At 30.5% G+C, this 24,108-nt stretch overlaps 1 protein-coding gene across 1 annotated transcript in view; it reads left to right on the plus strand.

Annotated features, from left to right (window-relative positions):
* The window catches only part of LOC124358106 (protein let-653-like), a 28,822-nt gene extending 24,170 nt beyond the window's left edge, over positions 1 to 4,652 (plus strand). Inside the window, exon 3 of the mRNA XM_046810399.1 lies at positions 4,562 to 4,652. Coding sequence (XP_046666355.1) covers positions 4,562 to 4,652 — 91 coding nt within the window. The remainder of the gene's footprint in view (positions 1 to 4,561) is intronic.
* The last annotated feature ends 19,456 nt before the right edge of the window (positions 4,653 to 24,108 follow it).

Genomic DNA, 24,108 nt, shown 5'->3' on the forward strand with positions numbered 1-24,108 from the left:
TTGTTAGTTAAGCTTGATATATGACCATGTTGACTGATGAGAGGTGCAATAACTTCAATCCACTGAATAACAGTTATGTCACCTAACGGTTGTGTAACAGGTGAAACGTGTTACAAACTAATTTGTCTGTAAACAAATGTAACCAGGCTCAGTTGTCGCACAGTTTTGTCTACAAACTGTGTGAGTTGTGAGAGTACATTACCACAAGGGATAAACTTGATGGACACAGTACATACAATGTATAGACTAGGGGACAGTTGCTCCAAATATACTATTACAGACAAGTCACTAATATCATAAATCCTAGTTTATGATAAAATAAATAATAATTAAAATTTCTATATGATTAAAAAACAACAATACATTTCTAAACCGTTAATAAAACAAAAAACTATTTTTCCTAATAATTGTAAGGAGTTTGTATTTAATTTATGATTATGTAAAAAGTTACGTGAATAGGTCAAAACGAGAATCCCTCCTAAGCCAGAAGCTACGTAATAGATGAAATGGCGAGAAAATATCACGTTTAATAGTCAGCTTTCTATCCTTATTTTATCATAGTTAGAAGGCAAATTTTGGTCTTAAGGGAAAAAGAGTTTTATAATTGATTAAAATACAATATTAGCCTAAATACAATTTTAATAAAGCTGTATAATTTTTAAAACACTTTACAAAAACTTAATGCGTATCTCTTGGAACTGCTGAGCATTAGCAATATCACTCACTCAAAGGTGGCTGATAAATTTATTCTTCAGTTTTTCTGTGTTTCCCGATATCTTAGAGACTTAACAGAATAAATCTAGGAGAACTTATTTGGTCTAGACTTGAAATATTACATTTAACTTCATTCCTATTTGTGGAATATCGAGTTCGATGGTGGTCTAAGTCCTTTTATAGATATTTGCTGATCGTTAAGCCTAAATTCCGAGGGATATCTATACAAAAAATTTAGCTGTGGATTTGAAATTTAGTATATTTCATTATTAAGAGATCTTTTTTGTCTATTTGTTTGTCAGTTTCCGCAGAACATCCTGAAAACTGTATAAGATTTGGATTTTTAACTTTTTCTATAACTTCATTTCTACTTTTAAAAGATCTAGCTTTATGGTGACGCATGTTGATCCATGTGATTTTGCAGAGCGTTAAAGAAATCGTAACACAAAGAAATATCTCGACAATAAATTGAGTTTTGATTTGAAATAATGCTTAAATATGTGTTAAGGATCAGACAGAGCCTTCTGAAAATCGTGTGTCTGCCAGTGAGGTAGACTGTCTATTTGTCTGTTCGTCTGATGGCTTTTTATAACAAATGTGCTAGAGAATTAAAACTAGGTAAGTAGAGTCCTCTTTAGTCTTAGGAAGAACTTTTTTTTGGGATCAAATATAAAATTAAAGTTAAATTACCTATAAGACCTATAATCTTTGGTCTTATAGGTAACTATGATTCCGACAATAATATCGCAGAATAAACAAATTTGTTAAGACCTTTGATATTCCATTGCTCTTGTACATGATGGTGCATGTCTCAACATGTGGTTTAGCTGATCGTCAGTGACCCAGAGTGATTTCGACTAAGAATTCCGACAAATTATTAACTCTATATCTGTATATATACCTGTAACATCTGTTCGCTGGATATTTTGATAGTGAATTGAACTACTCGTATATAAATTTTTTTAATAAACTTGAAGCCTATTACATGACATGTGCTCAATTTTATACAAATATGAAGTAGTGTTATATTAATACCTGTGAGCGTTTTTATATCAGTTAGAGTATAAGTGTTTAATAAACTACAAAATTAACTACATCATGTATATCCATGTGTCCATGGATGAGGAACAAACATAGGGACTAAAGTCAGCATTCGTACAGACAAATACAAAGAAAGTAGTTCGGTATGTGTCCGATAATAATATTAACCTCAAAATTATACTTAGAAAATATAAATAAATGTTATTGGTTTTATAAGTCAAGATTTAATAAAACTAATATTTTGCTCTGGAGTACTTCAAATGCATGAAACTCGAGATTTATAATACTTTGTAATTCCTCTGGTCTTAAGTGAACTTGCTTCTAAACTCTTCCGGTTTGCTGCAATTCCGCATTAACATAAATTCACTGTTCAATTTTCTGAGATGACATAATAAATACTTCTAAAAATAAGTAATGGTCATTGGAAGATATTATAATCTTCTTAGCCATTTCAGAATAACTGGAATTTAAGTTTAAAGACCAATGTTTTAGGAACTAAACACAATGTAGGTTTGGAAATTCTGTTTAATGCCATTCTTAATCTACATTTATTACCTAGCATCTTTAAAAAAATAAATTAGAATCAAGATCGAGCAGAACGACAATAATAAAATGATTTGTTTAATTAAGCTTTTGGTGAAGAGATTTCATGGTTAACCACAGTAACAATTTGTATCCAGTGTCGTGTTTCCTGTATCGTATACGATGGTAGTGATTGACTTCCGGACTATCTATGAAGCATGATTCTACTCTCCAAGTAGTTATCAAACACAGAATTTGTCTATAGAAAGATATGTGTACATGTTAGTAACTATTCGAAGATTCGTAAGCCAATTTTAATTTTTATATCTGCAATGTTTTATAGATAAGATAAACCTGACTTTCATAGGTTTAAAATACCATTATATTAAACATTTAAAATTTGCAATTAACTCTAAAACTAAATTATCTACAGCCCATAGAATTTTTGTACTAATACATAATTTATATGTTTTGTAATATAGTCAAATATTCATTTTATAGTAGGTCAAAATCAAAATGTTGGTCTCCTTATCGGCAGTAAATTACACTTTCTTTATGAAAACAACTAAAATTGTAATTATAACTTATTTCAGTTTCGTTTGAAGCCACTAATGATAAATATGAAGTGCAGTATCATCAATTCGTACTTTTACTCGGATTATTATATTTATTGTTTATTATTGAGTATTAATATCCTGGTGCCAAAAACTAATATTTCCAGTTGAATTATGTATAAAACAAATATATGAACGTTAAAAAGTTATTTTTCACATCCAAAAGATTAAAATGTGTGCGGGATTAAAAAGAATTTTAACCCTCCAGTTGTGTTTTTAACATTAGAGATAAATATGTCTCACAGGAATACCTATTGTACTAGGTCCGTTGTCTCACAAGACAAGACGATTGCAAGCCAGAGAAAGAATTTTGTACATACAGTTCTCATTTACAGAGTCAAAGATTGCGTTATTCTTTCATTGAACATTGCCAACGTGAATTTTTTTTAAGGAGAAGCCGATCTCCTTTTATGCCTTATTCCGTCCGTCCTCATGGGCCACTGGCCTGTGCGAGGGTCTTATCAAACAGAATAAGGGGGAGAGTCGATACAGTACAAGGTCAATGGTACTGATAAAAAGTGCAACGGTCACAGACAGGATTCGAACCTGCGCTATCTCTAACTCAGACTCAAAGTCCAACGTCTTAGACCACTCTTTGGGCAACTCTATGGCATATTTTAGTTTAACCTGAATTTCATTGGCATACGTTTTAAATGTGCAGACTTCCTAAAGATTCTGAGACTATCACAGAATTGAATTTTTATTGAATTTTTTCGACAACAAAGTAATTTTTACTACAAGAAATTATCTCTAGAAGCATGATTACCTTACGTGTTAATTTATTAAATACAAGGAACTTTATTTGTGTCTATAAAACTAGACACATAAACTTGTGTGCATTTATTCAATTTTAATTTTAATTGTTTATGGAATTAGAATGATAACATAAAATCAGGGATTAAATAGTTCCTAACTGGGATACATGGAAAATAATTAGACGTTATCTGCAATAATAACGATACTACAGTATTTTATTTAATTTAATTGAAGTATCTCACTATATAATCAGTATAATTAAAGCTATTTTAATACAAATACTTAAAGCGGATTTTGGTTTGTATAATTTTCATTCAGTAATGAAGTAAGCTGGGCGGTGGTCACGTTTAGAATTGACGCAAAGGGTTTGAAAGTAATTGTTAATCCACTAGCATTAGAGGAAAGAGATACTTTTCGACGCTCAAATGTCAATATTGACTACACTTGACTGCATAATACGTTATTTACAGTAGAGAAGTATCTACATTTTATTAATGTAACTAGTTACCACAACGTGAATGATGACGTACCTCACCTGACTCAAAAGATCAAACATATTCCTTCCGGCTTAATCGGAAAAAAGTATATTCCATATGTGGCTGAAGTTTGAAAATCAATAAAAATGTAACTTTTATTATAGTACATAAAAATTAAAATGGTGTAGGAAAAAAATTATTTTAGGAGATATGTAATGCACCGATCTAAGACATCATGAGTTGGTATATCAGTCTTCGGTACATTCGACCGACAAGGAAGTTGTATTTATAAATAACTGTGGATTTAATAATATATATTATATAAAATTAAAGTTATTAAATGTTTTAGGAATGTTTTAGTAAAGACGTTGTATGAAGCTGGGATCAAAGGTGATAATGTATATTGGTTAATTCAGTTAAGTGTGTCCAATCCTGCAGGTGCAGTGGGGAGGGATTAGATCTGGAGATGCGGTTTCCCCCAATTACAATCACAGGAGGCTGGTCACCTCACCGTAGTGGCAGTCGATGATATTCTCGCTGGGCACTAGAAGCTTCATGGGGTGATGCTACATTATAGTACAACTATTCTGTAGAATTATAGAATAATTCCCTTAAATATAGGTCACAGGCAAACACACAAACTCCACAGTCCAAACAGCGTAAACGAGTGAGATTGTCACGACTTGGTTGTACTACTGTAACACATCAGCTGCAGTCTGCAATATAACTTTAATTTCGCTAACACATAGACGTCGATGACAGATTCATACAGACCTGATCCTATATAACTGTAATGAAATGTATCAAGTCACATAGTTCTGGTACCCGTATTTATTAGACTTGTTTCTTTATTTCTGCTCGTTTTTATAAGCAGCCTGGTGAGCTCAAATATGTAAAAAATTACAGTCGTACGTAAAACTAAAAAACTTAATCATTCTATCCGTTCAAAAGATTTACATAACATTCTTAAAAGTAGTAATCAGGTTGAACTAAACTATTATTATATAATTAAAGCCAATAATATATAATGTAAGAAAAATCAACTTTAATATGTGCATCATCAATAATGCAATAAAGAGAGGCCCAGAGCAATAATAGAAAGATTATTCAACTTTGCCTCAGCGAAGATGTTGGGATGAATAAAACATCTCGTGGGCTGGGGTGATAAAGAGTGGAGAAGAGTGCAATGTTATTTCCGTTCCACAAACTAAACTTTATAGCCAAATTCTCGGCACTCTAATAATCAAAGTAAAAGAAGTAACATTTTGTTTGTCTCTACTATTGGAGATACAAATTTCGACCGATATGAAATTTAAATTTATTCTGGAATTTTTCTTTACCTACATAAACTATTTAACCTCTTATGGGCGGGTGTTGCGATTTTGCCACAAACCGAATTTAATTTTTTTCCTCCATGAAAACTATTTTTATTGGTCTGTGGACTGTTGTTACAGTTTCACAACAAACCGGTGGGAAATTTTGTGATAATGTAGTGGCAGAACTGCTGAGTTGAAGCTGTTTATAAGCCATTTTGTTAGTTGGTGACACAGTTTTCAGAAATAAGCCGGTTACTGGATTTTAATTGGTTTTTGTTCTCAAAAAAGGTAAGTCACAGATTTAAAATAAATACTGTCAGTGTTATTAGTTCATAAGCTACAGATTAGTCTAGTTTATTAATGTTTTCCACCTGATTAAGGTAGTTTTTATAACCTAAAATAGGGTTGTTCTTTTTTTGCAACAACAGGCCATAACGGAATATTGGTTTGTTCTTTTTTTGCAACAACAGGCCATAAAGGAAAATGAACCCAATAGAAAACATATTTCCATATTTATTTGTTTATCTCATTATTTACTAAATTAGTGATATTGAGCATGGAGTAATTCACTTGTGTTTTTTTAAGATGCGTCGGTCGAAGAGGATTCTAGCTGACATACCTGACCTGGGACTGTTGCCTCCAGAATCAAGTGAAGAAAGCGAGGCAGACGATAGTGATGAGGTAAGAGGTTCTACATTCTGGTCCAAAAGTATATATATATATATATATATATATATATATATATATATATATATATATATATATATATGTGTGTGTGTGTGTGTGTGTGTGTGTGTGTGTGTGTGTGTGTGTGTGTGTGTGTGTGTGTGTGTGTGTGTGTGAGTGTGTGTGTGTGTGTGTGTGTGTGTGTGTGTGTGTGTGTGTGTGTGTGTGTGTGTGTGTGTGTGTGTGTGTGTGTGTGTGTGTGTGTGTGTGTGTGTGTGTGTGTGTGTGTGTGTGTGTGTGTGTGTGTGTGTGTGTGTGTGTGTGTGTGTGTGTATTACTAACTATTAGACAAACGATAACATGAATTAAAATAACCAAAATTCAACTTTAAAACTTCATACCTTGGACATTTGGGTTCCGATTAAAACCAAACTTTGATACAACATACAAGTGTACAAGTATTCAGAATGTAATTTTATAATTATATGAAATAAAGTTGTAAAAAAATAGCCATCTTAACTTTTATAATCACAAAATTCGACTTAGCCCGCTTTTCGAGCCCTTAAAACAACACCTTACAATCACAAAATTAACATAACTCAGAACAAAAAATTATAATTCTATATTAGAGATATAGCCTCGAAAAGTGTTTTATAAATGTATATAATTATACACCTCTTAAAACTTTTTAAAAACGTTTTATTGTCATACTATGTAAATTTAGAATTCTGGGAAATCATCTTCAGGTACTAAGGTGTTAGTATGAAGAAACCTTAGTACCTGAAGATAAATTCCCAGACTTCGAAATGTACATAGTATGAAAATAAAAAGTTTTTAAAAAGTGTTAAAAGGTTTATAATTATATACATTATAATTATATTTGTTTCAATGTGTGACATTTACGTATTTTTAAACTTTACTGCGTTATTACTGAAAAAAAAAAACAGTGAACGAGAGCGCCAAGTCCCTCGTCTCTATACTAAAGCGATGCCTACAGGAAACATTAACTACTGGTAAATTAAATATTTACAAAAGCTAATTGGGTTTTCAAGTTCATTGTTCATAATAGCTGATCATTTCATTCCAGTACTCAATTTCATTATTACAATACTAGACTAGAGAACTGTAAGGAAGTAGTCACCTGGAGTGTATAATTTGTTCATTCTCTTTGTAATACTTGAATAATTGAATGGAGCGTGCATTGTTAATAATACGCGGCTGTGGTGACTGTACCAGATCATATTGTAAAGTGAGGGAACTGTCATAATATTGTCAATATGGTAACATATTAAATCGATAGACTATGATAAGTGACCATTAAAAAAGTGGAAGACTAAACGTCCAACTCATGACAAACATTCTTTAGCAAAATTTTGTACAAAATTCATATAAATCCCAAGAACACGTTAAGTAGCTCAAAAGCATGAAGTGTATTACAGTGGTTCGCTGAGTAAGGTCTTCAAATTACACTACTTAAAGCCTTACAAAATGCAATCAAGTTACGATAGCAAAATGGATTTTTTTAATTCATTACAAACAAGTGTAATAAATAGTCCACGTTTTTAAGCTCAGTAGTTTTTGCTTATGAGGTATTTTTAGCTCTAAATTTACAGATAAATATAAAACAATATTTTTTAACAACAGAATTTTTAGAAGGATTAGAAAACAAAGCCTTTCAATGATTATGGAAATTCGAACTATATTATTTATTTTCACTTGCTTCAAAATTATAGTGAAAATATATCAGACCAAAACAGATTACTTAAATTTTAAATATATAATACATATTTTGCTAGAGTCACCTCATAATGGAGCGATTATTGAGACTCAAAAAAGCTCTGTTAGAATAATTGGAAAAAGAATTATAGAGAATCGTGTAAGAGGCTTTAAGGAGTTGGAATTGCTGACTTAGCCTCAATATCCTTAAGGTGATCGTGTACTGCAGATTAGGATACACTCTGATTATATTAAACTAGAGGCAGGGGCAAATTTAGAACTCACCAACATAGACTGACGCCGCCTTAATGCCTATTACAAGTTCATTTGAGACTAATCATTAAATTCCCTGAAAGTATACATATTTCTGATAACCAATTTCAAATTGATATCAAACTCATTGTGTCGTCCAATTCGTTTTGCTCTGTTAATGAGTTCATGATAAGCTGCTGGGACATTTGAATGTACTAGATATGAAGTCAGTGTTACTGTTTGAATGAGTCTTTGTACCATTTTAATTCCGAAACTGTGTGAATGCTTCGATGAGAAATGTATTCATGATTGCTATACAATGTACACTGTAAAGTATTTGGAATACTTTGCATTCGAAGCATTATATCTATTATTACTAAAGTATACAAGTAGGACAGTAGATATTTAAACTAAACATTCCGACAAAGATGGCTTGGTCGAAGGGCAGCTATAGTATGGCCCCATGATCGCCTTATAACACTACAACTTGATGTTTTCTTTTGGGCATATTTGGAAAATAATGTTTATTAAACTGGACCATATAAATTAGATAAGTAATTGTTGTGCGAGAAAAGGGAACAATTATTAAAGAAGCGTTACAGTATACGCAGTATGAACTTTCTACACATGAATTGCACGTTCTCAGACGGTAAGTAGACGGAACATGTTCTGTACCATCAGTATAACGTATTTATTTTATGTGGTAGATAAAGTTAACTTATTAAAGTCTTCATATACTTGTGAGTATGTTCAAAATGCAAAGTTAGTAAGTGCATCTTTATTGTAGAGTTCGGACATGATGTACATCCCAACAACCGGATGTTAATAGTTTAACCTGTTGGTATTTTTGATACGAAGATCCTTTAGAGTTAAAATTATGTAGCCTATCTCTAAACGCAGCCTTCCACCTATCAGTTCTGTTATGTTACAATCCTGCATGGGAACTCTGAGATTCAAAATAATAAAATTATATTTCACATTAAATAATTGAGTAGAAAGCTATAAATAGATACTAAATCTCTTTATCTATATCCATTAAAAAAAATTAAATATGGAGCCACATTTTTGTAAAACCTCACATAAAAAGTTTACAAATACATTATTTGATAAAATTAATAATATTGAAATATCTAAGCACACAAATTCAATGCTGTTACAACTTAAAAAATATCAAAATAAATTTATTCTATCACTAGTATAATGAAATAAATTTCATTAGGAAAATAATCACTAAATATTATAATTTCTTAAATATTACTTTGAAACTCTCTCTAGCAGCATTATAAGATGTACCTTTAAATTGCGTTCAAAATATTTCCCAAACATTTTTTCATAAAGAGATACATTTACATAATATATGAAACACATTAAGTCATTGTTACCCCAGAGATGAGGTCCATAAGATGAAAGAAGTTAATTGGAAGGTACAAAAAGTAACTTCACCGCTCACGTCTTCCATTCAGAGAAATATTGTACCTACATAGGTATTGAATAGTCTCGTACAGAATCTACAAATAGATTTTAATGAGGAGCTTGAACCTTACCATTCTTAATATAATTTTATTTAACTTTATTTATATTCAAATATATTATAAGGGAATATTCTAATAAGAACCTTTTTAAATCTAAAATAATAGGGAATAAAATCAAAGGGTATGTTTCATTATAAATATTTTTAAATTGTTAGAAATGAATGAGTGTATGATAATTTATCAATTAAAAACATAATATTATTGCTTAGTTAGTTTTTGAAAAATATACACTTATCAAAGATCTTTATTGTGCTAAAACACTGGTTTAAGTTTTTTTATTAAACTTATTAAAATAACTATTAAGATAGATACGGCTAAAAAATTAAGAATTTCTAAAATTTCTTTAGCCACTGGTATGGAGTATTTTATTTGAAGTCTATATTAATACTCAAATAAAAGTGTCTTATGAACCAAATATACATATTTCATTGTAATTATCTAAAAATCTACATCAATTAATTGCTCAATTTAACATAACTACTTACGCAATTTTGAAAATTAAAACTACAAAAACAATCACACGCAGATTGCTAAATATCGAACTTGTAAAAGAATATATGTATTTATTATTTTGAAGACATACAATCAAATGTACTCGTAATTTTCACTGACAAAATTTTATGATTCAGTAGAAGCCTAAAATTTTCAAACACAAGTTGTATTTAAGTTGGCGTAATTCATAAATTAACGTTCATTCGAAAACACTAAACTTGTAAACTATACGAAATAGGTCAATCGGATGACGTAATATGGACGACTTAGCTTTTTAATCAGTAAAGTTTATTGATCAGGATCCGATAGTGTCATGAACAAACAGAGAGATGTTCTGACGAATGGAGGGAGTGTATTCCGGGGTTGTTTCTCGCGTAGGACGAGAAATAATGATAATAATGAATTTCAGAAGGGCCTTATCAGTTACCTAATTCGATAATGATATTGTTTTAATACTTCAAGGTCTCAGGTCATAAGAGAAATTGCATATCTGGCCCTCTGTTCTGTTAACTGGACAAGGTCCTACACTGGATGTCCTAAACATACAAAGGTTCTGACTTTTACATACCAAGTTTCTCATCAACAGTATTACAACTGATAGGGCCTGGCTTAAAATACCAGTTACCTACGACACCAACAGCATACTTACTGATATTGTTCGATGTCTTGAATCATGTGTTATATATTGGCAATAGAAGAAACATTTCACACTGTGGAACTCGTTCGATTCTTCTGCATTATGCTGAAAGCATCTTAATGACGTCATCTCCAAAACGTACTTAATCGGACATTCTTAACAAACATAAATTAATTCCCACAAATTCTCTCTTTCTTTTCGCAGACATGGCACACATAAATATAAAACCAAAATTGTTCAACGCTTTAGTATAACTAAAACTGTACAGTAGACATGCCGTACATTTCATCTTATTTACCTTTTCTTCTAAACTCATTTTAAGTTTCCAACATTTTGAATATTTAAAAATACGTTTACTTCTTAAATCAGAACTTTTTGCATTTATACATCTGTAAAACATTTTTTATTAAATTTAATCACTCACTAGTGTTTTGTAAAACTATTTAGCATTAACTTTCAGTGATTTATTCAGCAAAATATTCAAATTAAGCTGCTATAAAGCTCGTGAAGAAGGAATCTACTGTACCCTTTTTATATTTTCATGATATACGATACTTTCATCTTATCTACACGTTTACTAATAACTAGAATGTATCAAAAAGATTTTGTATTGCAATGAGTGTAGCACCTTCGAAGTAATCAAGTCCCATCAAAATTTGAAATGCAACACTACTGAAATCAGGAAGCTAAAACGTTTATCTACAAAATATCACACCTAAACCATTGTTATTGAATGTGTACGTGACAGTTATTGATATGCATCTCAAGATCATTTTAAAGACGGCTAAAGAGTAAAATTTTACTTTAGAGAAACCAGCTTGTCGACTAAATAATGGATCAATACATCTTTTAACCATATAAGGAAACTATTTCAATGCGATAAATAACATTTTGAGAGTCACATACTATGAGTAAGAATGTAAATTACTGTCACAATGGCAAATAAAACTCAGTGTCAGTATTTACACGAAAATTCAGCACTTTAGCAAATATACGAGAAATGTCATTACAAAACTGTAGTGTACACTAAAGTAAGGAACTCGTCCATGTAACAAAGGACCGTTACAGATCAGGAATACTGCGCACCTGAGCGTGTAATCTTTTTAAGGCAATCCCTACATAATACACGTGGTTAGATATTATCTCATGGTCACGTGTACATTAAATTTGTGTTTATAGTTTATAATTGAAACTTATTAATATATTATTGGGACTGTTTTTCATAGAACAACAATTTTTCAATTATTTTATTTTATTAACTTTATGACAACTACGTTTTATAGAAGAGTGTCCACTAACTAGTATTACAAGTCAGCTGACATTAAAAGGTTTTTATTAATTTGATTATGATCTTAGTAATAAATTTATTTTAATTTTTATCACTTAATCAATGTGTCAATGTATTACTTAGTAATATTCACTTAAATAAGTGAATACAAGAACGATTTCCACAAGTTAGCAGAAAGGTCATACGAGGAACATTGCTACCTCCAGAAAATTCCTATACTCTACTTGAACTGTTACAGTTATTAATGTAATGAAAATCAGTTCCTTGAGAATACTATCAGATCTATGAAAACATCTCAGTTGTAAGATAAAATTGGCTGGATGAAAAATAAAAGTACAGGAGAAGGACGTTAAAGTAAAATAATATCATGTGCTTCAGTCAGATAAAAATGTCAACCATTACAAATAGTTTGAAGAATCTTTCAAATATTCAAAACATTTCTTAGAACAATTATTTTAATAACAACCATGCTATTTTTATTGCGGGTACGAAAGAAAACATTAACCACAAGTAACAGTGGTTTTATTAAAGCACTAATTTGTGTAACTGAAAAAAGGCGTATAGCGTCCATACACTAAGTAGTCTCTTGTAGGTTCATTAATGCGTTATGTAGGTTTCAATCATATACATTACTTAATATCCTAGTAAAAATATTCATATATGGAAATATTTTATACTAATTTTTAATTAATAAAGGATCTAAAATATGGGAAAGACATCCTATATACATAAATGACTAGTTGAAAATTTTCTTTTGGCCAGCCAGGTCTGACGACTGGAAATTGAGCCCCTTGGTAAAAATCTTAATTTACACAACTACTCGAAATAGCTAAATGGTGTAATTCTGAATTTCACAAACAATAACATAATGAAATCATTTCATTGATGAAATATTAATTAAGGATACCGCTGGCCATAAGACGGAATCAACATATTCGTGCTCCATGTACATTAACATTTATTAGATATCTCTACTTGATACACGTATTCTATCTATCCTTGACTTTTCATAGACATTCCATAACTAGTCAAATAATACCGATCATTATGAATCAAATTATTTCCAAAGAAATAAATACATAATTCACAAATGGCACTTCGAACTTTATCCAAATACGCAAAAACAGGCGCTCTTGAAGCCAATGATGCATTCTTAACTCTACCTCAACATTAGGATAGCAATGGCGATATAATACAGTATGACGCCATGAACACAGCACAAAAATTACGTAAATAAAAGTATATTTTAAACATAAATTTCAAAGCAAAATTATAAATAATTTAATGCTAGGGAATAAAGGGCATTGTGAAGCTATAGTCGAAGATTTTCATTTTACTAAACCTTGAACATTTATGGATTATTTAGGAAAAAGCTTTAAACATTTTACTAAAAGTATCATTACTTTTTCATATATTGATGTTTCTTTTACATATTTAGACAGAAATCTAAAAGTCTTAGTGTATCAGTAATTATGAAATTGGCATTACAAATCTATGGAAGAAATATAAACAGAGAGATTCTGAGAGACCTTTCGAGAGATCTGGAAAGACATTCATGATAGTATATATCTAATAAATTTTTTTATGCTTGCATTTCATAACAATTTACGTTCTCTGAAACTAGCTGTTAGCTAGCTATGTTATTGACTGCTGTTATATGGTAAAGACAAAACCTTCCAGGTATATACAATTTCCTCAAGGCTGAATACATCTAAATAAGTGTTATGATTATAATACATCGAATAGGCTACATTCATGGTTGATCGCCACAGCCTGTGTGTAGTAAAACTAGAAGGTTTTGGAGCTTAAGTTGCGACAGAGGTCCGTGTGCACTCAGAGAGCATTGTGTTTAAAGCCTTCTGAACAATTTTTTACAATGTATACAAGTTTAGAAATAGGTATTTTGAATTTAGATTTGAATTATTTATAGGTTATTTTGGTTATTTATAGAATTTTAAGATAACTTTAGTGAAAAATGAAAACCAGAAAATTGTAATTATTAATCTTCATGACATTGCAGGCATTCTATAAAGTAAATTCAGGCACTTATCCAAAGTCCTAAAAGAAAATGGCTGCAGATAAGAAAGCCTTAAAGATTTAGAGAGTGACTATTTTTTATTATTATTTATTCAAATATACTCAAATACATGGCATTCATAAAAATTGTATTTAATTAAAAAACATAATTTATAATTATTAAAATAATAGAAAATACGTCGCTCCCAAAAGCTTTAACTCTGTTATATATATTGCACATTTCACATTTTTATATTCCGCCACTTTTATTTTGGCTTTATTAAAACCTGCCCATCTAAACTCCATATGTAAAATGCCTTTAATATTGCATAGTGAGATTAAAGAGATTGCGTCTACTATTTTTAGTCCAGGGATGATATATAAAAGGAAACTTATTAAACATATATAGGTTTTTCAAATCCCAAAATCGAATGCATCGTGTTAATATTTTAGTAATAACCAAAATTCATATTTTCACATGAAAATCCGTCTCGCCCTTTTAAGAACAAAAGATACATTATATCGATAAATCTTGATTTGTGTAGCAATATTTGGAAAGTTGTCGTAAATACAAATCCAATCAATGTGACAATGACTACGCTTAAAATGTTGGCAATAGATAGAATAAATATAGTGGATGTGCACACACAACTTTAATTAACTATATAACTGATTAAATCCTTGTTTACTGTACTCTGCGGTGTACAAGCATAGACATTAATTTTCTCTTTATGGATTACATTTACTACAGTTCCATTTAATTAAAACTCTCGAGAAAAAACAAGTAATAAATTCATAGATTTATACACACTGAACATTAGCAATTACTTCGTGGACTGTATTTATTTCTCTTTGGTGGACCATGTTTTTTACTGTAATGAAATACGAAGTAATTAATTAGTAATATATATTTATGTTAGAGTAATAGAGGCTACAATGGAAGTCGTATGAATATGTCGGGAAAAAGCTCAATAAAAGAAAAGGAATCTTATAGATGGATGGAACGAAAAGACAAATATCTTCTCGTTTACATCTCGAGACTGCGAGATCTCGTACTATATTATGATCGTACATTCCATAAGATCCTCATAGAAATATTACGAAGCCTTTCCTTATAGTTTTCTATTGTTATTTTTTATTTACTAATGAGTCAAAAATTCTTCACGCGCACTCTTTGCATGTGCTTATCGTATTATTTTTTTCCTAAATGCGGTAAATATTTCGTTAGCCAATTTCGATTTCGTCTTAAGTTAGGAATCCAGTATGAATGTTTTTCCATAACTTATTTTGAGGTTTATAAATTGGGGTTTTTTACATGCAAATAAATATTTATATGTAAAAAAAAACAATTTAACACATATTTTTGTAACATATATTTAACAAAAATTTAATCATGCGGTCAAAATTCAGAACCACAATATAAAAAAATTAATTTATCGTATGAAATATATAATTAAACATAATTTATGTAATATCTTGAATTTTATAAATAAGAATGGTATATTAAACTGAACGAAACACATTAAAATTTTTGAATGGGTTTAAAATGCAAAACTTACTATTCTCAAATGTAATAAATCATTGTGATGAATTAAAATCAATAATAACAACTTTTTAAAATTTAAAACAAACCTTGAATTATTTTACGAAATGCTGCTACTAAAATATAATCCAAGATTTCCTTACACTAATAACTTTAACAAATATAGCAAAATGTGTTTAGCCTTGCGCCTAAACGAATGTAACTTAATTAGTGTAATTCGATTTAGGCCATACATTTTGTAAAATAAAGGGAGCTGAAAGTTGACAGACTGTTTTAAAATCAATGTAACACTGTTATGAAGCTTCACTTAGCTCCAGGGCTCTAATTTATAGAGTTTACATAATACAAATAAGCAACCATCTTAATTCTTTAGTTTCTAGTTTAATTTGAATTACTAGAACACTTTCTGCATATATGCAGATACCTGTTTTTAAAACGCGTATTCTTGTACGTATAATAATCCATTTGTTTAAATTTTGTTATTAGCGATGGATTGTTTGAAAGGTCAACACTATTTTGGACATTTGCTATCGTTATGGTTATAAAAGGTGTAACACAACGTATCGAGGATTGTAATTTATCCTCTTCGTCAGGTGGGGAAGATATTAATACATACAAATAACGAACAGAAAGAAGTATTGAAGGGAAAGAAAATATACCTTTTATATAAATTGTTTTAATCAAATAATACAAATATATTTATATAAACGAATTTAACGTGACTGAAATTAATCTGATTTACTTCAAAGAAACCTAAAAATGTCAATCTTCCACAGGGTCGCGAGTATCTTACTGAGCAATATGAATACCATTCTTCCCGACGAGATGTTCTGTAAACATACACTTATTCTTCTTTACTTAGACATAAGTAATTAACTAAAAGAAATAATTTACATTTTGTGAGAATAGTATTTAAGTAGTAAAACAATTTTTTTACCGTTAATTCAGTAGCTTGATACCAACGTTGTCGCAAATTGTAGACATAAAGAAGGTTTCACTTAATTAACAATCAAGAGAAAATGTACTCCTAAAACAAAGGTTCCATTCAAAATTGTTTGTCTTTGATCACTATTAATATTATTTAGGAATCATAAAAAATATTACAAAACCACTATAAATCATATTTTAAAGCTATATATAATAATCTAAGAATATACTGCCATTCTATAACTGAACGGAATTGCAAGGGAATATATATGAAAGTCAATATCCGGTAGCCATAAAACACACTACAACAAAGAGTAATCCGGACTGAACGGAAATTACGTTACTCGTTTGAAAGAGTTAACAGCAGATTTTACGCCTTACGTAAACAGCTCGATGTGTTTTAGCAATCAAACACCAGTGATGTGGTTCTTCCATTCTACAAAACTTTTACTCTCTGAAATAGTCCAAAATTATTATTTTTCCATAATTTAGTATCAAAATAATGTGCAATACATTTAGTTTATGACATAATTACTGTCTCACAAATAATACAATTTTATTTAACTTAAATCCTAGATGCTGAGAAGAGAAGACGGAGCACCAACTCACATTAGTGTGCTAGAAAAAGTTTATACTCTATTCGGCAGCAGGTGGATTGAAAGGGAAGGGATCTTCTACTTAACCATCAAACGGACCACATATGCCTTTTTTCTTGTTCTATTTTCATGACTTCGTATACACAGAGAAAAATCTAATTTAAATCGTATACTCGCATGTGTGGTAAATGTCACTCTACACATACTAACCAGAACATAGGAAGAGGACGAATATCGTTTGAATGTGTGCCCGGCCACCAATACGGCACACATTGGTATTTACTATTATAAAATATACCTAAATAATATTACCTTTTAAGTCAGAGACAACTCATGTGATTAAGTTCTTTATTGATATAATGTATTTAAATAAAAATATCCATTCTTTTGAAACACTGCATTACACATTAGTAGCTATTTTACTCTTATTTAATTTAAAAAAACTAAATTTTTTTGTGTTTCTTTTTATATTGAATCTTATTATATTTTTAAAGATAGTAATAGCACTCTACGCTAATATAGGCATCGTAATAGTACTAACATTACCGTTTTATCCATAACGCAAGGATATTACAGGTAACAGTCTGACATCTGGGACTGTTACAGTCTCATATTGTGAGAGTGATGGATCGTTGAGACCACAATATGGAGGTTTGTACGAGATTTTAGATTCCCATCACGTCTCAGACATTCTCGTGTTTTATCAGCATTTGCTCTGATTAAACTGTTATGAATGCTTGGATAAATATAACAATATGAAATGTTATTGTCACTAGTGAGTTATTAAGTAATACCTAACTACAAAGGTTAATATTTATTTAGTATAACGGAAGTATATATTAAGTATATTACTGTCCCAAATGTCTGTAAAGAGTCACTAACCGTGATATGCAAAAGTTCACAAGATGGCATTGGTTATACAATGGTAGTTAAACAGGATAACCTTTTTTAAATATTTTTACATCTAATTCATAACTAAAGTTCGACTTATTATTAGATAACAGTACAATATATCATTATACATTCTGGAACAAACGTGAAGCGTGGATTAGCCAATATCAATACATGAAATATTTGAGAACCGCTAACTAACTATTGAATTTTCTATTCTTGGATCAGAGATATTAGTGGCTTAAATACATACATTTTATATTGTTAGAATATATTTTTAGAGAGAAACACTTAGGTACAAATCATAAAAAAATGTAATTGGTACAATAATAACTAAAAGAAACACTGCAATGAAATCCTTGTTCGTAAGGCGTTTTTCATATCAATAAAATATTCTACAACAGTGACAAATCCTGAATAAAAATAATTTTATTAGACTGATAATATTATGCAGTAACTCTATCTCCATAACAAAAACTGTAAATTATTAAAACAAACCGGACACATACTCCGGATAAGAAGTAAAAGTAAGGTTTGCCGATCTCCCAGTAACTAGGAGCGCTTCCTCTCCTTACGCCAATATTTGCCCAGTTCTCTAGAGCGTTTAATGTGACAGCTTCTCAGTGAGTAACACACAAAATATACAAATATTTAATATTAAATTTTAAAATTCACTCAAAGTAATTTTGTAACAAGTTGGAAGTTTAAGATTACGTATAATACAGTTAATTATATTCTGTAAAACCTTTTAAATATTGTATTTTATATCAATAAAATCTGTCCTACTTATATTGGGTATGAGAACCTTGACCAAAATTGAAGGTATGCGACCAAAGACACCTATAATTACATTAGATGAAAAATCTAAAAGTTGTTACGAGAAATCTCTGGTTACAATTCACTATGAGAGATGGGGCGTCGAACAATTTTACATGGCCAGGAAAATATAAAAAAAACAAAACGCGAGGAAAGCAATGAGTGAGAAATTGCTGTGATATTCTACTCAGACTCTTTCACTGTCAAAAGAAAATTGATCACTTGGTAATTGTATGCCGCTCACCCTAATTATTGGACACGTCTAAATAAGTTTACCAATATATGAAAAAATGCCCAAGATTAAAACATTTGACAAGAAATATATTCTTGGTCATGTACCTAAATGACCTCGTGTATCATGTAAGGGCACAAAGGGCATGTTAACACTAGATAATATTTGGACTATGTGATCTCGCAGCTACCACAGTTCTTTGTTTTGTTATTGTCGTGTGATTCATATGGTCTGGATCTAAATCCTCTAAACAGTCCTCACTTTATGCCCAAACAGATTTTCCTTCACTTTTAAATTATCATATTTCCCATCAAGTCATCTTGCAAAATAATAATAAGACGACATTCCTAAGTAGTAACCAACACTTACTTTACTCAGATTATGTATTGGTGTAGTAAGTAGAGTAGCTCTATCGAGTGAAATTCTAGTCTCGAAGATGGTAAAGTATCGATACAGGCCTGTTTACTCTACACAATATGAAAACTGGTCATCGTGTTCTTTTCGTGCAGGAACAGTCATCTCATAAATATATTTCTTAAGCAGTTTTGTCTAATTAAAATAATTATTTGTTCTGCAGTACGAAAATGCTATTTTCTATCTATTAAGTATGTGAAATAATCTAGCTACCAGAGCTTCAAGGGAAGGCAGATCAGGCAGTCTGTTTTTATTCAATGTGTGAGGTAAGACTGTCACTCAAACTTCGATTACCCACCCGCAGATGAAGTCATAGTACACCCAACAGATTATATTGTATTTTGGTACAGAGGTATCTTATTTATCCTGCTCCTCCTAAGTGTTTTTAACGTATACGTCACTAACAGTGCAAATAATAATAAATATAGGAACGAGAATTGCTTTTGTTGTATTATTAGCAGAAGTGAAGGAATGCCTCAATTCGATTCAGAACTTCCTGAAGACCTTATGACTCGCTGGTTCTCAGAAATAAACCTTAACCTCTGGAAGCAGCCTTAATAAAGCATGTTGTGTTCAGTAACACAGTAAATTCCAGTTTAATATGTTTCAATATGGTAATTCCTTAATTTAGCTTAAAAAATTTTAGTATATTTAGCAGAGAAAAAGAAAGACATAAGTAAGGGATAAAAATAATTGTAAGAACCTGTATCCACGGGAAAATATTTTTGTATTCCTGAGTTGAAGTGGGTCACAAACTGCCTGTAAGATAAAAAGTTTAAAAATACTTTGGATTCGGTTTTTGTACACTTTATTGTAAGTACACAAAATAAGTAGTACGAGTAGAACAAGACAACAATCTTAGGTATTCATTTTCGAAGGAACAATCCACAACAACTGAAAACCGTGTGTAATTTAAAGTAATAAGGATATATTTACCAACTTTTAAAGTGTTTCATTTAAGTTTAGACGGATAAAATATAAGTTCAATCGATTAGCCTGACTGAATCGTCGCGGGAAGAGCTCAACAATCTAGAACGTATTTCCCCAGGGGAGGTCATAAAATTCAAACAACCCAACGTCCAAGGGGAATATCACAAAGTTGGATTTCAGGCAATATTGTTGCTCTTGAACTCTCGCTCAATATCTCGATGGTATATACCTATATTATGCGTTTTGGTTAAAACTGTTACAAGAACTAGAAGAGTTGACAGTTCGCAATTTCCTTGTAAAGTTGTTAAATAAATCTCATATTTCGTTACAAAAATATGTATATGTCAATAAAACATTTGTTTAATGTTGCTGACAGCATATATTTCATCTAAAATCTTTACAGAAATAAGGAAATGCCATTTAATTATCACTTTTCACTTTTGAAATTTATAACAAAGCCAAAATGAGTAATATTTATGTTCAATTTAGTTATGAAAAGTAAACAACAGAAAGTTTTAAAAATTAATCGAGACATGAAAATTGCTTCAATTAATTTCTCGCATTGGCCATAGTTTTTGCCTGACAAACGTCAGCTTAGTCTTCACCACACAACCATTTACAACATTTTATAATTTTTTTGAAAGTCATGTTATTAACTACTTGTTTAGCAGGCCTAGCTAGTATTATATAATAGGATTTGATACTAAGCAATTTTTTGTGATAAAACCAAATAATCAGTATAAAAAACAAATTTCTGTCAATACCGTCTGTAAGAAGTGCATAATACTTTGTTGAATTGTGTTACTTTGAACTTCATTCTACCGTACCACAATAAGCAAATGAAACAACTTACAACTACCTCAGATGGCTCTCTGTATTAGTTATCCAATTGGATGGCCTGAAGTTTTGTACTTTAATATATTTAATACTAGCAGTTACACTCGGCTTTACAAATTATTTCCTATTAAATACCAGGTACGTCATAGCCGATTCCTGTATGATATCATTACGTAACTTGACACTCAGAAAAAAAACTTTTACAGGTTATTTTTACTCAAATAAAGCATCTAAGGCATATACGTATAACAATAAGCATAAATTGTTTAAGATATATTTTTCATGTTTCAGTATTGGGACTTATGTCATAAAGATACACGTATTTTATCTTCAAAATCTAATAAAGTTCAGTTAGTAGCCACATTTTTACCTGAAATTTTTCCATAACCTTATATAAATTATTTTGTCTTCTTAGAAGGTATGTACTAGTAGGTATGTATTCTTTGAAAAACCTAAAATTTTTATTTATCTAGTAGGAAAACTCTTTAAATCAAACCAAACCCTTTACATTCAGATTTTACAAACGAAAAACTAATACGACACATATACCTTCAATAACATATTTTGGGTCATGTTACCTTTGCAATCAAAATTACGTAGTATTAAAATTTTTATCATCACAATAATTACTATACCTACTAAAATCAAACCCTGGTCAATAATTAAGTTGCTGAAAACTAAATGTTTTTCTTTGCTATGTTACATTAATAAAATACCAATAACATCAAATGTGAGGATCTAAAGGTATACTAATGTAATAACTCTACTAATCGGTTTTACTTAACTTTGAAGATTACTATCTTAGATTTAATATTAAACTTCGCAATAAAGTGTGGTATTACACACGCTCGATCAATGATAACACATGTGCCGACCTTTGGTCATAAGTCGCGCGAACCAAAACACGGGCTTTGAAACGTTATATGTAGTTACAAACATATTTATCGAAATTATTTGCCTAAAGAGGAATTTGGCCTAATCTTTACGTATCTTAATGTCTTGTTACGGACATTTTATTGATCTAAATAGCTTTGGAAATGCTAATAAAAATGTAAACTGTAAAAGAGAAACATAGTTATTGTGGTTTAATGTTTGGAGAACGTAAACGCCACCACGGACATTTTTTTAGACTTTTTTAAAATATACAATTGCATAGTAAATTGTTTTACTAGTCGTAAGTTTTAGTCAGTATTACAATAGAAACACTCAGAAATATCAATGTTCGCATTATACAAACTTTCTCTACTTTTTATGCTTAAAATATCTGTGTATCATACCTAAGAACCTACCCTAATTCATATCGAAGCCGACAGTGAAAACAGTATACGAATCTTTTTGAGGAAAATATCGATTTATAACACAAAAATCGACTTTAATTTTTTATTATGTTTTGATTCATTGGATAATTGTACAGTATGATCTATACAATCCGATCAGTTTTTGTTTTGGTTATTTAGAACAACAGAATCAAGAAACCCTCATTTGACTCATAAAAGGACATGTGCGCTGCATCCGGAGCAGTAGGATCTTCACATTTGTATGGTTGGCGGTAAGGACTACCTATTGTCATAAGGAGAGATAACAAGCACTGTCTCAGTCATGTTTAGGTCTTTAGCAACAAAGCAGCCCAACCCTTCAACCCTTACAGTCGTCCTCCGTTGTGAACTAGACCTACCAACTAGTCCTTTTTACCCCAATTTCTCGACATTTTGAGGTTAGTTGTGTGACGCGCCTGGACATCGTTAGGGCTGCCAAGATTACAGTGCTACATCGGTGTTTTCTCTACCAAGTATGAAACAGTCGGAAGTTAATGCTCCTCGGGCAGATGGATTCTTACGTTTAAGTTATTTCCTAGAATTTACCAACATATTAGGAGCGGAAACTTAGTAAACGGAAAACAACTTTGATAAAAAATGTACTGACCATTACATTTATTAATTAGTTAAAAATTTTATTAAGCTATACAACTTATAAAGAGAAATGAGCAGGAGAAATTAAAACGTTATATCTTAACTTATAACCTTTATTTATTATAAATTTAGTAACCATAGAAATTGAACAATTACCTAAAATAAGTAAATGTTTTTTTATTTATTTAAGATGCATATTTTATATAAGAGGATATTTTGTGGCATAATATCTTACTAACCACCTTTCCGTTATAAAATGTCTCTAAAATATAAGGTGCGTTAAAATCATATGTTTAAAAATTCAACAATCTGATCTGGTATTATAATTGCAACCATTCATATATACTTGGTATGTATGTATATTTTTAATCTCCTGATTTATAAATATAATTCGTCCAGTATGGAAATATTAATCATACTATAGTAATGTTAGTTTCAAAAGCGTTTTATAAATAATTGATATTAATAGAATTATCAAAGTGCATAGGTTTATAAAATGTAAAAGTGAAAATGAGTTTTGTTTGAGCAATGAGTACACTACAAAGTTTTAACCCAGAATTATTTTTTGTCATATTTTTCCTCCTCATTATAATAATTTTTAAATATTTAAAAGCATGAATAAAATGTAATTTTATTTTACAGTTTTACTGAATACATTTTCCTTAACCAAATCCGACATAAGTTTCGATAACCAGAGAGACATGAGATATTGGACACATAAATGTATATACAGACGCTGGAAGCCGTACAAAGATACTTCCAACGGTTGCCGAAATGTCAACGCCGAAAGCAATTTTAGCTCAGCTTTGATCTCAAGCCGTTTATTCAAACTCTGGGTTTAATTTTCAAGTCATCATTTACATTTACATGGCTATGTTTGGTTAGTTTAAACTGAGGAATGTCTTGTTCCAACATCTCCCTGTCTTTGTTTTCCGCTTTACGAGAGGCAGTCTACAAATTAAACTATTTAAATA

Source organism: Homalodisca vitripennis, chromosome 3 (assembly GCF_021130785.1).
Source record: "Homalodisca vitripennis isolate AUS2020 chromosome 3, UT_GWSS_2.1, whole genome shotgun sequence".
In the NCBI taxonomy this organism is placed as follows: Eukaryota; Metazoa; Arthropoda; class Insecta; order Hemiptera; family Cicadellidae; genus Homalodisca; species Homalodisca vitripennis.